The 14,674-nt window shown below is 53.7% G+C and overlaps 1 protein-coding gene across 4 annotated transcripts in view; it reads left to right on the forward strand.

Annotated features, from left to right (window-relative positions):
- Nucleotides 1-14,674, forward strand: part of RAB40C (RAB40C, member RAS oncogene family) — a 36,938-nt gene that overhangs the window by 13,455 nt on the left and 8,809 nt on the right. For all 4 annotated transcript variants that reach the window (XM_054507404.2, XM_064592250.1, XM_054507405.2 and 1 more), the window contains exons 3-4: nucleotides 13,485-13,545; nucleotides 14,055-14,115. In XM_054507404.2, the coding sequence (XP_054363379.1) occupies nucleotides 13,485-13,545; nucleotides 14,055-14,115 (122 nt within the window). The remainder of the gene's footprint in view (nucleotides 1-13,484; nucleotides 13,546-14,054; nucleotides 14,116-14,674) is intronic.

Raw genomic sequence — 14,674 nt, forward strand, 5'->3', positions numbered from 1 at the left:
CAAGCTGGGTCATTGCCGGTCTGCACCTTCCCAGGAGCCAAGGTAGGGCGAGTACCTGGTAATCAGGTCTGCGAGGATGGCTAGTGAGCTTAGAGATGTTATTCAGACTTGAAACGCTGTGCACAGCCTTGAGTGACTCAGGAACATGGTGACCTCTCACAGGGTGGTCTTGTCCTTCCTGGGTCTCATGTTGGCAGGAAGATGTCAGGAGCTGGGTCTGGTTTCCTTACGGCTGCAGCTTGGACAGGGAGGACGTGTGTCCCTGAGCACAGGTCCCTCGTCTCCCTGCAGAAGCTGCTGCACTGGTCTGACCGGGGTCTCCCGTGGGAGCCCGAGGTCCTGGGCACCTTCACACTCGCAGCTCTCTCAGTCCCCGGGGCTGGCAGTGATTTGATTTGGGTCCAGCAATGACCAGATCCCTGGGTAAGTGAGGACAGCTTGGTGGTCGTATCATTTTTAGGAGGATTTTCCTCATTTGAAGTCCGTTGGCCAGGGCCACACACAGAGTCCTCAGAGAGGGGGGTTCTAATGAAAAATAGACGGAAAGATGTTTAACTTTGGGGATGGAACGTTCACCTGTAAGTGCATGACAGGAAATCTGGTGATGCTTGGTGCTAGGAGTGCCAGGAGTGAGTCGTGCAGGAAGGGAGTCCACAGCATGTGCTCTCCAGAGCCTTAGAAATTATGTAGGGGTCTTTCCTGGGGAATAATAGGGGACACAACTGAAGACAGTCAAGGCTTCTTTTTCTTTTTCTCTTTCTCTTTTCTTTTCTTTTTTTTTTTTAAGATTTATTTGACAGAGAGAGACAGCTAGAGAGGGAACGCAAGGAGGGGGAGTGGGAGAGGGAGAAGCAGGCTTCCGGTGGAGCAGGGAGCCTGATGCAGGGCTCGATCCCAGGACCCCAGGATCATGACCTGAGCCGAAGGCAGACACTTAACAACTGAGCCACCCAGGCGCCCCTTTCCTTTTCTTTTTTAATAATAGAAATGAAAAGCCCAGGGGCACCTGGGTGGCTCAGTCGTTAAGCGCCTGCCTTCGGCTCAGGTCATGATCCTAGAGTCCTGGGATCGAGCCCCGCATCGGGCTCCCTGCTCAGCGGGGAGCCTGCTTCTCCCTCTCCCACTTCCCCTGCTTGTGTTCCCTCTCTTGCTGTGTCTCTCTCTGTCAAATAAATAAATAAAATCTTAAAAAAAAAAAAAAAGAAATGAAAAGCCTGAAACGCCCAAGGGTCCAGAGGGGAAATACGGTATATTCATAGGGCGAGATATTATATAGCCTTTAAAAATGGTGTTTTGGGGGAATAGTGAGTATGCGGTGACATGAGGAAAGCTAGTACCTTGTTAAGCAGGCAGAGTCTGTCTAACGACATCATGTATGAGTGTGTGTGAAATGAAAGAATCGGGCAGTGAGGCACACGAAAACATTAATTGTGGGTATCTCTGAATTTGGGGGTTATGAGTAATTTTTGTGTTTTTTTTTTTTATGTTAAGTGTTCTGTATTTTGCCAAATTTTGTACACAGAGTGTGCTTGCTCCTTATGAAAGCTTGTGCTTTGGTCTGGTCTGTTGTGGTTTATTAAGGAAACCGGTCCACAGACTGCCCTAGAGCCCTCCTCCTGAAAGCCGGCGTGCTAGTGTATGTGGAAAGGCATCTTGAAATGCATTAGGTAACTTCTGCTTCCTTTTCCGTCCTTCATCAGGTGGCCCCCCTCCTCCTTTCCCCAGCAACAGATTTACGTTTGCCTGTGGGTCAGACCCTGACCTGGAGAAGGACAGGAGCTCGAGTGTCCTTGTTCCCTCCATGTCTGTGTGCTCAGCATGCTAGGGGACAGGTGTTCGCACCCAGCTCCAATCTGGATTCAGAGCCCCCAAGGTCAAAAGACCTATTAATCTAAACTCTGGGCATGTCAATATCCTGTGGGTTTACTTTTTTGAAATAAGCTTTATTGAGATAGAATTTACATATGATGAAATGGACCCATTTTGAGTGTAGAGTTCAGTGAGTCTCGACAAGTGTGTACCCATATAACCACTGCCTTAATCGGGATATGGATTGTTTCCACTTCTCCCTAAAAGTTCTGTCATGGCTCTTGGAAGTCCAGCCCCCAGCCTCCAGCCCCCACTGGTGTGCTTCCTGTCACTCTAAGGTTACTTTTGCCTCTCCAGAACTTCCTGTAAATTGAGTCATGCAAGATGGTCTTTCGTGCTGTTGGTTTGTGTCGCTCGGCAGGATGTGTGTGAGACTCACTCACATGGGGCACACACCATAGCCATCTGTCCTGTTCCCGAGAAGCATTCCTTTGCACACATAAACCCCAATTTGTTTATCCATTCACCTGTCAGTACGGTTCTGGTCACTGGTCATGTCCTGATTTGGGCTGTTGTGAAGAATGCTGGTATGAACATTCTTGTACAAATCTTTAAAGTTTTTTAAAAATTTTATTTTGGGGGGGCCCCTGGCCGGCTCAGTCCGAGGAATGTGCAACTCTTGGATCTCAGTGTCATGGGTTCCAGCCCCATGTTGGGTGTGGAGATGACTTAAATAAATAAAACTTGAAAAAAAAATTTAGTTTTGGGGCGCCTGGGTGGCTAAGTCGTTAAGCGTCTGCCTTCGGCTCAGGTCATGATCCCAGAGTCCTGGGATCGAGCCCTGCATCGGGCTCCCTGCTCGGCGGGAAGCCTGCTTCTCCCTCTCCCACTCCCCCTGCTTGTGTTCCCTCTCTCGCTGTGTCTCTCTGTCAAATAAAATCTTAAAAAATACATATATTTAAAAAAAATTAGTTTTGTGGTAAATATGCATATTATGTTGACTGTTTGCAAGTGTATGATTTACTGGCATGAAACACATTCCTAACTCACAAGTCTTTGTGTGCATGTGCCTCTAGCAGTGGGGTTGCTTGGCCACGTGTGTTTTTGTCTGCTTAACTCATGAGAAATCGCCCAGCTGTGTTTTAAAGTCCTCTATCATTCTGAATTCCCACCAGCAATATGTGTGAGTTCCAGTTGCTTTACATCTCGGCCAATGTTTGATGTTGTCAGTCTTTTTTTCTTTTCTTTTTTTTAAGATTCGTTTATTTGAGAGCTAGAGAGTGAGTGAGTGAGCACAAGCAGGGGGAGGGGCAGAGAGAGAAGGAGAAGCAGGAACCCCGACATGGGACTTGATCCCAGGATCCTGGGATCGTGACCTTGTTTTCTTTTTCTTTTTTTCTTTCTTTTTTTTTTTTTTTAAAGATTTTATTTATTTATTTGAGAGAGACAGAGATAGCGAGAAGAGAGCATAAGCGGGGAGGAGAGGGAGAAGCAGGCTTCCCACGGAGCGGGGAGCCCGATACGGCGCTCGATCCCAGGACCCTGGGATCATGACCTGAGCCGAAGGCAGACGCTTAACTAAGACTGAGCCAGCCAGGCACGCCCCTGCCTTTTCTTTTTAATCAGCTCTCTTGAGGTATAATTTGTGTGCCCAGAGCCCGGATCCATTTAAAATTTGCAGTTCTGTGAGTGCTGACAGGTGTGCACACCTGAGAACCCATCACCACCCTCAGCCCCCAAGCTCCTTGCAGACCAGCCTGTCTGCTCCCAGACCTGGCAGCTGCCGATGTTTCTGTTCCAGGCTGGTTTGTATTTCTCGAGTGTTCCTAGACGTGGAGTCACATGCGCCCTGTTTTCTGTGAGGCATGGCCGCGCGTTTGTGTGTGAGGCCCCCTTGGTGCTATGTGGCTGTCATCTGTGCCGACTGCAGTGTCTTTATCTGTTCTTCTGCACCAGGGCTTTTGGAAAGTTTCCGTGTTTGGGTTTTTTCTGAATGGTGTTCCTACGAAAATTCTCATACTTGTTTTTGGTGCCTGTATGTGTGTGTTTCTGTTGGGGATACACTGTGGAGTGGGGTTGCCGAGTTGTAGGGTGTGTTCAGCCTTAGTAGGCACCACCAGACGGTTTTTGGACTGTCCCAGGGGGTGGGGGGTGAGAGTTCCGTTCACTTTCCTTTTATCCTGTTTCTTTCTTTTTTTTTTTTTTATGATAATAGTCCCTGTCTTTTTTTTTTTTTTTTTTAAAGATTTTATTTATTTATTTGAGAGAAAGAGAATGAGAGAGAGCATATGAGAGGGGTTAGGGTCAGAGGGAGAAGCAGACTCCCCGCCGAGCAGGGAGCCCGATGCAGGACTCGATCCCGGGACTCCAGGATCATGACCTGAGCCGAAGGCAGTCGCTTAACCAACTGAGCCACCCAGGCACCCCCTTTTATCCTGTTTCTTTAGGACAGCCTTCCGTCCTAGGGGTCACCTTCTGTTGCCTAACCACCCCCAGTGGGCGGGCTTTACTTTGTACCCAGTCTGTTAATAGTGCTGCAGTAGATAACCTCCTGTTCCTTTCCCACAGCGACTCCTTCCCTGTTCCTGCTGTAACATATTATCTTATGGTTCCGTGCTCTGGTGGTTGGGCCGTCCTTTCTGCAGGCTCTCGGGGAGGTCTGTTCCTTGCTCATGGCCTTGGCAGGCCCCCCGCGTCTCTGCTGGCTGTGAACCGGGCAGCCCCAGCTTCTAGAGTTCACCCACATGCCTCGCCCGCCTTCCCTTTTCTCTGTCTTGAAAGCCAGGTCAGGCCCTTCCAGGCTTTGAGTCTCTCCTCCTTGCATCTCATCTCTGACTCAGCTAGGAAAGAGTCCCCATCTTTAAGGATTCCTGATGACCTCAGGCCCACCCAGATAACACAGGACCCTTTCCCTCTTAAGGCCCATCACCCCAGTCACACCTGCAAGGTCCCTTCGCCTTGCGGGATGCGTGTTCACAGGTTCCGGGCATTAGGAGGAAGACATCTCCAGGGACAGGTTGGGGATGTTATTCTGCCCACCACACCGTCATGAAAAGTTCTTTGTATTTTGATTTGGGTAGATTTTTGGTGACTGGTCAGGGGAGTGGTGTTTGCATTTCTGGTAGATACTGCTGGTCTTGGTTCTTGCTTTGGACTGAATGCTTGTGTTTGCCAGAATTCACATCTTCACACCTGACTCCCCCAGGTGATGGTCAGGGGTGGGGCCCTTGGGAAGGGACTTAGTCACGAGGGTGGAGCCTCCGGAATGGGATCAGTGCCCTTGTCAAAGAGACCCAGAAAGCTCCTTGGCCCCTCCTGCTGTTTGTGACCCAGGAAGCCAGCCCTCACCAGACACGGACTCTGCTGGTGCCTTGTCTCCAACTTCCAGCCTCCAGAGCCGAGAGAAGCCAGTCTCTGTTTGTAAACCACCCAGTTGATGGTATTTTGGCACAACAGCCCCAAGCCGACGAAGAAATTACCACAAACTGGGGGGCTTAAAGCAGCACCCACTTCCCAGCGGTTTCTATGGGTCAGAAACCCAGTCACAGCTTAGCTGGGTCCTCACAAGGTCTCTCTCGGGCTGCAGTCAGGTGTGGGCTGCAACAGAAAGAATCCTTTTTTTTTTTAAGATTTTATTTTATTTATTTGACAGAGACACAGCCAGAGAGGGAACACACAAGCAGGGGGAGTGGGAGAGGGAGAAGCAGGCTCCCCACAGAGCGGGGAGATCCCAGGACCCTGGGATCACGATCTGAGCCAAAGGCAGATGCTTAACGACTGAGCCACCCTGGCATCACAACCTTTTTTTTTTTTTTTAAGATTTCTTTATTTGAGAGAGTGCGTGAGTGCACATGTGTGCCAGGAGGGAGGGGCAGTGGGAGAGAGAATCTCAAGCAGACTCCCCGCTGAGCACGGAGTTGGATCCCGTGACCCTGAGATCGTGACCTGAGCCATAATCGAGAGTCCGAAGCTCAACTGACTGAGCCCCCCAGACACCCCAGAGATTCCTTTTCAAGTTTGTGGGGCTGTTGGCGGTACCCGCCACCTCAATTCCAAGGCACATGGGGCTCTACCTAGGGCGGCTTGCTTCATAGAATCAGCAAGGTAGAGAATCTGCCAGTGGGACATCCCATGTAACATGATCACAGAGGGACATCTGTCGCCTTGGCCTCACTCCAAGGGTCAGAAGCAAGTCTTTGTTCCCACCACCCTCTGGGGGAGGGGTGTACCGTGTACCCAGGGGCGTGAGTGCCAGGAGGCAGGACCCCGTGCCCACACAGGAGTGCCTGCCACATTGCCCAGTGCCGCCTCTGTGTCTACCAGGGATGTGTGGAATCCCCGTTTATGTCCCCAAGCACGCTGTGTGGTGTGAGGCGCAGTTCCTGGGCATAGGCCTGTGCTGCGGCCTTCCCCTTGGACGAGAAGCATGAAGGCCACTCAGGTGCTTCAGGCTGCACGTGTGTGTACAGGGGGGCTGCCTGGGCCTGGGCCCGCTAGGACGACTGCTGTGTGCGTCCCAGGGCATTCTGTGCATCCCACCTGTGTCATGGGGAGCTTTTTCTGCTTCCTAGAAGATCCCAACATTCCTTTTCTGCTTCTTGTCTGTCTTTGGGGACTTGGGAGAGCTTGTTTTCCCTCCTTAGGAAGTAACCGTTAAGCAATAGCTGCCTGTCTTGGGTTTAGACGTCCTGTTGGAAGCACACGGGGTGTGCCTTGGTCGGAGAACGACTGGAGCCTTCCTTCCTGGGAGGCATGATCTGGGGGCTCCGCCCGCTGTGTCGCTGTTGGAGCCTGCTGTGACCTCAGTGGGTGGCCTGCCTCGCTGTGAGGGCTTGGAGCTGGTGGTTCGCACTACCCAGGGGCACTCCCAGCCATCCCTGGATGCCGCTCCCCTATCAGGAGCCGCTGCAGTGGGGAGAGCCTGTGGGGAATGGCTTCCTCTCCCTCTTCCACTTCCAAAGGAAGACACCAGTTAGCACTTCTGTTTCTTTTTTTTTTTTTTAAAGATTTTATTTATTTATTTGACAGCGAGAGAGAGAGAGAGAGCGCGCGCGCGCGCACAAGCAGGGGGAGGGACAGAGGGAGAAAGAGACTCCCTGCTGAGCGGGGAGCCAGACATGGGGCTCAATCGCAGAACCCAGAGATCATGACCCGAGCTGAAATCCAGAGTAGCTGCCCAGCTGGCTCAGTCAGTAGAGCATGTACCCTTTTTGATCTCCGGGTCGTGAGTTCAAGCCCCATGTTGGGCATAAAACTTACTTTAAAAAAAAAAAGTCCTTCTGTGGCTTTTAATCGTGTTGTAAGGTAGCTGGATAATTACACGTTGAGTGTTGCCATTTCTTCCATAAAGACTGGGACCTCAGACAGGAAGGAGGTGGTGACAGATGACCTGTCCGGGCAGGCGATGTCCTTCCTTGCCCTCTCCCTTCAGGTGGGTCTGACAGGTGTGTGGGAAATGCCCACACCCAGAGGTCCGCCTGGTTGTGTGTAGTGGTCTTCATTCTGAACAGTGGAAAATTGAACCGACAGTCTTGATTGATACAGCAAATCAAGCTGACCAGGCAGACGGCTGAAGCTGTCTGGTTCCTCTTCGTGTGTTCTCTGCCTGAGCACCATGTCATTCCTAGTGACAGTGGGTTTTCTTGGAGGTCGGTGGTCCTGAGTCCATGCTGACAGGCGTGTGAGCTCTGGTGAAGCTCTGAAGGAGGGAGCGGAAGAGAGTGTGACTTGTAGCCTGTCCGTCTGCCGACTCCTGACGGGATAGCACACATCAGCTCCAGCCAGCAGGGTGGTTCTTGTCCAGGTCACCCTTGACAGGCTGGCCGTCTGGCCGCAGACGCCCCACAGGTGACAGGCGCACCCCTGCCAAGGGTGAGAAGCCAGGGGAGATGGACGCCCACAGCTGTGCTCACATGTCCTGGTGAAGTGGGTCTCTGCGAGGAGCTCCCCCGGCACCACCAGGAAGGGGGTGACTATCAAAAACAAGAACACCAGTCAGCAGCCCATAATTACAGTGTTCCTGCTCCCCCAGCATCCGCCGGTGTTTCCCCAGGGCCGGGAGCTGCCCCCGTCGCCCTGCCTGGGCTGTGGTGCAGGGATGTGGCATCATGTCGCTGTCGGTGGGTGCCGTCCTCAGCCATGTCAGGCCCTCTGGGGCCAGTACTTTGTAGCGTCCCCTGTACTGTCCTGAGAAGCAGTGAGTTTGATCTGCAGGTCATCCAGGCCATCCACGTGCAGAACTAGAACGTGTACATGCAGAGTATCTGTAACATGAGGGGGAAGAGGGGCAGTGCATCCTAAATCGCTTGTGCTCCGATCCAGGTGTACTAGACGCTGACAAGATGACAGTAGAAATGTACCTGGTGCAGGTGTTACTAAGGGGGAGGTGGGTTTTTTTCAAAATGGTAAAGAACTTTTGGTAAAATTCTGAACCAGCAAGACCCCCGTGATTCACAAGGTGGTGGCATCCCTGCCAAATGTGGTGTGCGGATAGGGCTTGCACACTGTGCAAGATGGGTCTTCACGCAGAGTGAGGTCCGCAGGTGCTTCCTGTACAAATACCTGCCAGACGCTGGAGCTGTTTGTGGGACTCAGGACTGTTCCCTCTGGTGCACAGCAATCATGTGCATGGCAGTTCACCTGCGGTCCCTGGCCTGTGTCTCCTCAGTCTGTGACAACACGTGTCCCCTCACAGGGACCCTCTGTAGCTCTCTGTCCGGGTGCAGGTGTGGGATAGCCACGACACAAGCCCCTGTTGTTCCCAAAACCCGCTTGGTGTATAGTAGGAACGTAAACAGTAATTTGTGTCGAGTGAATTGCCACTCCCTTGAGAAACCCCGTAACACAGTAAAAAGGACATTCTTGGGAACCTGTGGCCCCGTCAGGTGAGAGAGGCTGAGTGTGTGGGACGCAGGTACCGCGGGACGAAGCGCAGAGGCCTGAAGCCTGGCTGTGAGGCGCAGGCAGGACCCCATGCCCCCGGGCCCTCTGGTACTGAAGCCAGGGTGGGGGCCGAGCGGGGACATGGGAGGTCTGCTCCCTGGGAGAAGTGGGTACGGCGGAGGGCCCCGGCCGCCCCTGCTGCTGGTGCTCAGGTAGCGTCCCGTGCTGCCCAGAGGCAGCAGCTAGTTCTTTGCAGGAATAGCCCCCAGTCCAAGACGAGGGACCTCCGTACACCCCGAGGTGCCTGACAGCTCCATCGTGAGCCCCACTTGAGCAGAGTCACCTGGACTTCCTGCAGCTTCTTGGGGTCTCCGAGGGCTGGTGGACAGCCAGCCACCACACAGTGTGAGGAAAGACATCTGAGAACCTTAACAATCCGGTAATTAGTGTTGCCTGAGATACAAAGAGATACTGCGTCCAAGAACTAGGAACAGAATGTTATTTGAAAAGAGCGTTCAGAGGGCCAGAAAGAGCATTGAGAAATGAGGTTAGAAAGAGCAGCAGAATTTTTTGAAGGGTCAGAGGAGAATGGTAAAGTTGAGGACAGCTCCCGGAGCGCGGACCAGAAGCACAGAGATGAGAGCACTGGCTGTTAGCTAGGAGTGGGACACAGCAGCTGGGATGTGGGATTGCTGGAGTCACCGAATGGGCCCTGGGCTGCACTGACACGGGACAGACCCCCCAGAACACTGGGCAGATAACTGCTTCAAGAGCTCTCGCGTGGGAAGGGTTGGGAACCGGAGCAGCTCCTGTCTCCCCGGGCACTGGTCAGCTGCCGCTGGCCCCCACTGGCCTCCCAGTGCCCTGTGTCTGTCCAGAGAGTGTTCCCAGTTCTGGGGCCCGAGACTTGGCCACCCAGTATGACCCCCACCCTGCGTGTGAGCTGCTCCCGTCACCTCAGGAGGCCTGGTCACCCCCACATGCACCCAGGCAGTTATCCAAGCCCCCACCAGCTGATTCTGATGGTCGTGCCCGGGCTGTCCAAGATTCCGTGTTTTGAGCAGTTTTTCAAAGAGGGGCTCAGTGTTCATGGACTGCTGGGGTGAGGCAGGGGGAGTGTGACTGCAGTCCTCCAGCATCGGATCTGGAGACACAGGACTTGTCGGAGCTGCCTGAGCAGTGACGTTTAGTTGACACCATCCCTGGTGATGGCACGGAGAGTCTGCTTTCCCACAGGCAGGCCTTGCTCTGTGGACTTGTGGGTCTGTATCTTCTGAGACTTTATGAAGTACACTGTACGTTTTTGTCCAGATTTGGGAGGCGGGGATGAGGGGCAGGGTAGGCATGAAGGATATATTTGAAATTTTGGTGCCCATGTGAATCTGTCAGCCTGGGGCTCTCCGCCCTGTCAGGAGCTCTCGGCCGGCGGCCAGGCCGTCCGCAGCTGGGCCCCGCTGTCCACTTCCCTCAGTCCCCTCACACAGGCTGCTCAGCCTTCTGTGGGGGCCATGAGGGCTCCTGGCAAGGCGGGGTGGGGGGCGGGCGTGGCTTCCTGCCGCCTCCGAGCTCTCCTCTGCAGCCTTCCCTGAAAGCCCTGTGGTCCGGGGAGCCCTCAGACCCAGCTGGGCGGGCTGTGCAGCAGGACAGGTTGGAAATGGAGCAGACCCTTCCTTGGGATAGCTCCCAGCTCTGCATGCTCATCGGCCTGCTGTGTGCTTGGCAGGGTGTTTAATGCCGCTGCTGCAGAGTGGAGCCTGCACCCCAAAGTCACGGCGCCATCGGGATGGTGATGAGTGCGGTGGAACGTGGGCAGACAGAGCCGCAAGGCGCCCAGCTGCATTCCGCATTTGCCACACTGCACCTCGTCTCCTGGGCCTTTGCTGGGCACACCCTCCTCCCTGCCACTCCCAGCTGGGCCTTGGGAGTCACCGCAGGGTGACTGGGCAGCACCCTTTTGCCTCAGAGAGATGCCGGGGAGTGTCCCGTCCCCTAGCCCCCAGCCTGCTGGGCTGACCCACCACCTGGAGGTGATGTTGCCCAGAGCACGGGCGTCCACATCCACAGCCTTTCTGGTCACCGCCGTTTCTGTCTCGCAGGAGGTGTAGATCCAGGACCAAAAAGAGGCAAGTCCTGGGCCAGATCTGTGCTTCCTGTTTGACAGAATTACAGGAGCTCCCACCCAGGACCGAGGATGCTTGAGCGGACGCCAGTCGGGGAACATGGAACCGAAGCATAGAGATGAGAGAACTGGCTGGGGGGAGGACGGGTGGGGAGAGGCCTGAGTTTGCTTCTTCTTGCGGAGTGTTTCTTTCGCTTGAGAATACGTGCAAGAGAGTCTTCTCTCCCTTTTCTTTTAATTGTGGTAAAATACACGTTAACAGGAAGTTTGCCCCCTTCGCCGTCTTTAGGCGCACAGCTCATTCCCGCTGTTGTGGGACCACGACCACCGTCCGTCCACAGAGCTTTTCCATCTTCCCAAACTGAAGCTCTGTCCCCATGAATCGCTGACTCCCCACCCGCCCCCGCCCCTGGTGACCTCCATCTACCTTCTGTCTCTAGGGATCTGACGGCTCGAGGGGGCTTGAGAAGCGGAATCCTGCCGTATTTGTCTTCCTGCCACAGGCTTATCTCCCCGAGCACGATGCCCTCCGGGCCCACCCCTGTGGGAGCACGCGTTGGCCTGTCCTCCCCGTTAGGGCTGAACACTGGTCCCACTGCATGGACAGACCACACTTTTCCCTTTGTCTGCCGATGGACACATGAGCTGCTTCCACCTTTTGGCGGCTGTGGACAGTGCGGCTGTGAGCGTGGATGTGGAAATACATCCGTAGTTGATTCCTTGCTTTCATTTCTTTTAGTTGTAAGCCGGAAGTGGAATTTCTGCATCAGATAGTAATTCTGTGTTTGAGTTTTTGAGGAGCCTCCAGGCTGTTTTCCACGTGGCGGCTGCACCCTTCCCCATGCGCACCGCAGTGCCCGAGGGCTCCAGCTTCTTCACACCCTCACCAGCACCTGTGATTTTCTTTGTTTTTTTCTCTAATAACCATCTAAATGGTGTGAGTTGACATCTCATTGTGGTTTGATTTGCATTTCCCTGATGCTGAGTGGGGTTGAGCACCTTTCTATGTGCGTATTGCTCATTTGTGTATCCTCTGGAGAAATGTCTATTCAAGTCTTTTGCCCATTTTTAATTGGGTTGTTTTTGGTATCGTGTTGTAGCATTTCTTTCTATATTGTGGATACCAGTCTCATCAGATATGTGATTTGCAAATATTTTCTCCTGTTTTGTCGGAGAGGAAAACAGGACGTTTTCATTCTGTTAATGTCCTTTGAGGCATGGGAGCCAGGTTTTCATGCACAGCTGGGAGTTGGCCGGGCAGAAGGACAGTGAGGGTAGAGACCCCAGTGCCAGGGTTGGGGGTGTGCCATGTGCACATGATGTGTGTGTGAACAACACCTGCATTAAAAATGCCCATTTTTGGGACACCTGGGTAGCTCAGTCAGTGAAGTGTCTGCCTTCGGCTCAGGTCATATTCCCAGAGTCCTGGGATCGAGCCCCACATCGGGCTCCCTGCTCCGCGGGAAGCCTGCTTCTCCCCCTGCTTGTCCTAGTTTTCTCTCTCTCTCTCTCAAATAAATAAATAAAATCTTTTTAAAAAAAGACCATTGGGACGCCTGGGTGGCTCATTCAGTTACACGTCTCCCTTCAGCTCAGGTCACCACCCCAGGGTCCTGGGATCAAGTCCCGCATTGGGCTCCTAGCTCAGCGGGGAGTCTGCTTCTCCCTCTGCCTCTCCCCCTGCTTGTGCTTTTGCTCTTGCGCCCTCTCTCTCTAATAAAGTAATTAATTAAATTAAAATAAATAAATTAAAAAAGAGGGCGCCTGCGTGGTTTAGTTGGTGGAGCATGTGACTCTTGATCTCGGGACTGTGCGTTCAAGCCCCACATTGGGTCTAGAGTATACTTTAAAAAAATGGGGCGCCTGGCTGGTTCAGTCGGTTAAGCATCCGACTCTTGGTTTCGGCTCAGGTGGTGATCTCAGGGTTGTGAGATTGAGCCCTGTGTCAGGCTCTGCGCTCAGTGCAGAGTCTGAGATTCTGTCTCCCTCTCTCTGTCCCTTCCCCTGCTGACACTCTCTCGCTCTTTCAATTAAATAAATAAAATCTTAAAATAAAAATAAAAAATAAACCTTAAAAAAAAGTCCATTTTCAAGCCCTCTTGGAGCAAGTGTTATAAAGTCAAGAAACTGATGAGATTTTTAAGGTTTAGGAATGGAAGAGGGAAGACATAGCTTGTGGGAAGTTTCTGGATGGCCCACAGACCACTTGAAGATGTTCCATGTAAGCTAAGTGTCCCTGCTCCTACTCTTTAACTCATAAAAGAGTAAAAACAAAAACTGAAGCTAGGGCAGGCGTGGGTTTTGCAGAGAGCTCTCCAGAGAGATGGCATTTTAGAGATTACTTGCCCCTTCATCATGCTCCCAGCACGCTCCAGTTGTCAGTACCCAGGGGCTACAGTGAGCCAAGAACGCAGACACCCTTAGCCTCTGGGAGGTCGATGTCAGGACCCAGACGAAGAGGTCAGCACGGAGACGAGCCTCCTCCCTCCGCCCTGCGGCTGTCAGCACCCAGCACGCACTCTCGGGGCGACACTGGGGTGGCCTGCTTGGGTTGCTGGGCTGGAGCCACGGGAAGGCACCAGGTGGGGGTGGCACGGCCCTTGGCCCTGGCACGGTGGGTCCTGGTGGGCCTTTCCCCACGTGTCTCCTGCAGCTACCCTTTGCTTCCTTCCAGGAATCGACTATAAGACGACCACCATCCTGCTGGATGGACGGCGGGTCAAGCTGGAACTCTGGTGAGTCAGGCCCTGCGGGGCGAGGTGTCCGGGGCAGGGACTGTAGCACCTCAGTGTCACTGTGCGATGCCTCAAGTGAGTCAGGAGTCCTCAGAGATGGGATGGCATCCTGTTGACCCTCCCTGGAATAGCCGTTTGCACAGACCCTGTGTCCCTGTGGAACGGACTCTGATGCAGAAACCAGAAGTCTGGGCTGTTTGGTCTGATAGAGCCCAGCTCCCTTTGGCCCAGAAACACTCATTTCCACTGTGACCATGGCTCCTCGGCCCTTGCTCTTCCCTGGGCTACACATGAAGGAGCGTCTTCCAGAACCTCAGCAGGAGGCGTGAATTCCCACAGTGGTGGGGTTCTCTAGCCCAGCAGGGCAAGGTTCCAAGGCACACAGGCCCATGGAGGTCCACCAGGGTGAGCTGTGGAGTGGGAGGGGGCAGGGGCCAGCACCTCACAGGGATGACACTGTGCATGCTGGGGTCCCATGGGCTGCGTCCCCCAACCCCCCTGTGTTTCAGGGACACCTCGGGCCAAGGCAGGTTTTGCACCATCTTCAGGTCCTACTCCAGGGGCGCACAGGTAAGCCCAGCGACCGTGCCAGTGCCGTTCTCCAGGATGACCCCCTCCCGCTGCTGTGCTGTCAGACCCCACGTGCGTGATTCTTTCGAAGCCAAGTTTGACATCTGAACACCAGGCTTCCACTGGGGGTCTAACCTTGGGTACCCTCTGTGCCCATCGGCTCCCATGGCTCCTGCTGGTGGAGGTGCCACAGGAGGTGTGCTGAGACCCTTGGAGATGCTGCTCAGTCATCCAGTTCCCCGGGAAGAAGAGGTGACCTCTCTGGACTTGGATGTGCTGATGGAGGGGGCTGCCTGGGGAGGCAAGCCCATCTCAGGGCTGGGGGCTCCGGAGGGGGCTGGCCTGGATCACTGATGAGGAGAGTGGAGCCTGAGCCTTGGAGCCGCCATGGAAGGGGCTGCTGTGGGTCCTCAGCGGGGCAGGGCGGTGTGCAGGGATGTGGGCACCTGCTCATTTCTGTCTGCATCCTCTGGGTTCCCCCCAACATACTTGTGTGCCAACTGGATCTGTATGTGGTTCGAGGCTAGAAGGAGAAGGGAAAGTAGCTGTGTGCCCAGAT

Source organism: Mirounga angustirostris, unplaced genomic scaffold (genome assembly GCF_029215605.1).
Source record: "Mirounga angustirostris isolate CCGP_5_RB_7025 unplaced genomic scaffold, mMirAng1.0.hap1 SCAF_5, whole genome shotgun sequence".
Taxonomy (NCBI): Eukaryota; Metazoa; Chordata; class Mammalia; order Carnivora; family Phocidae; genus Mirounga; species Mirounga angustirostris.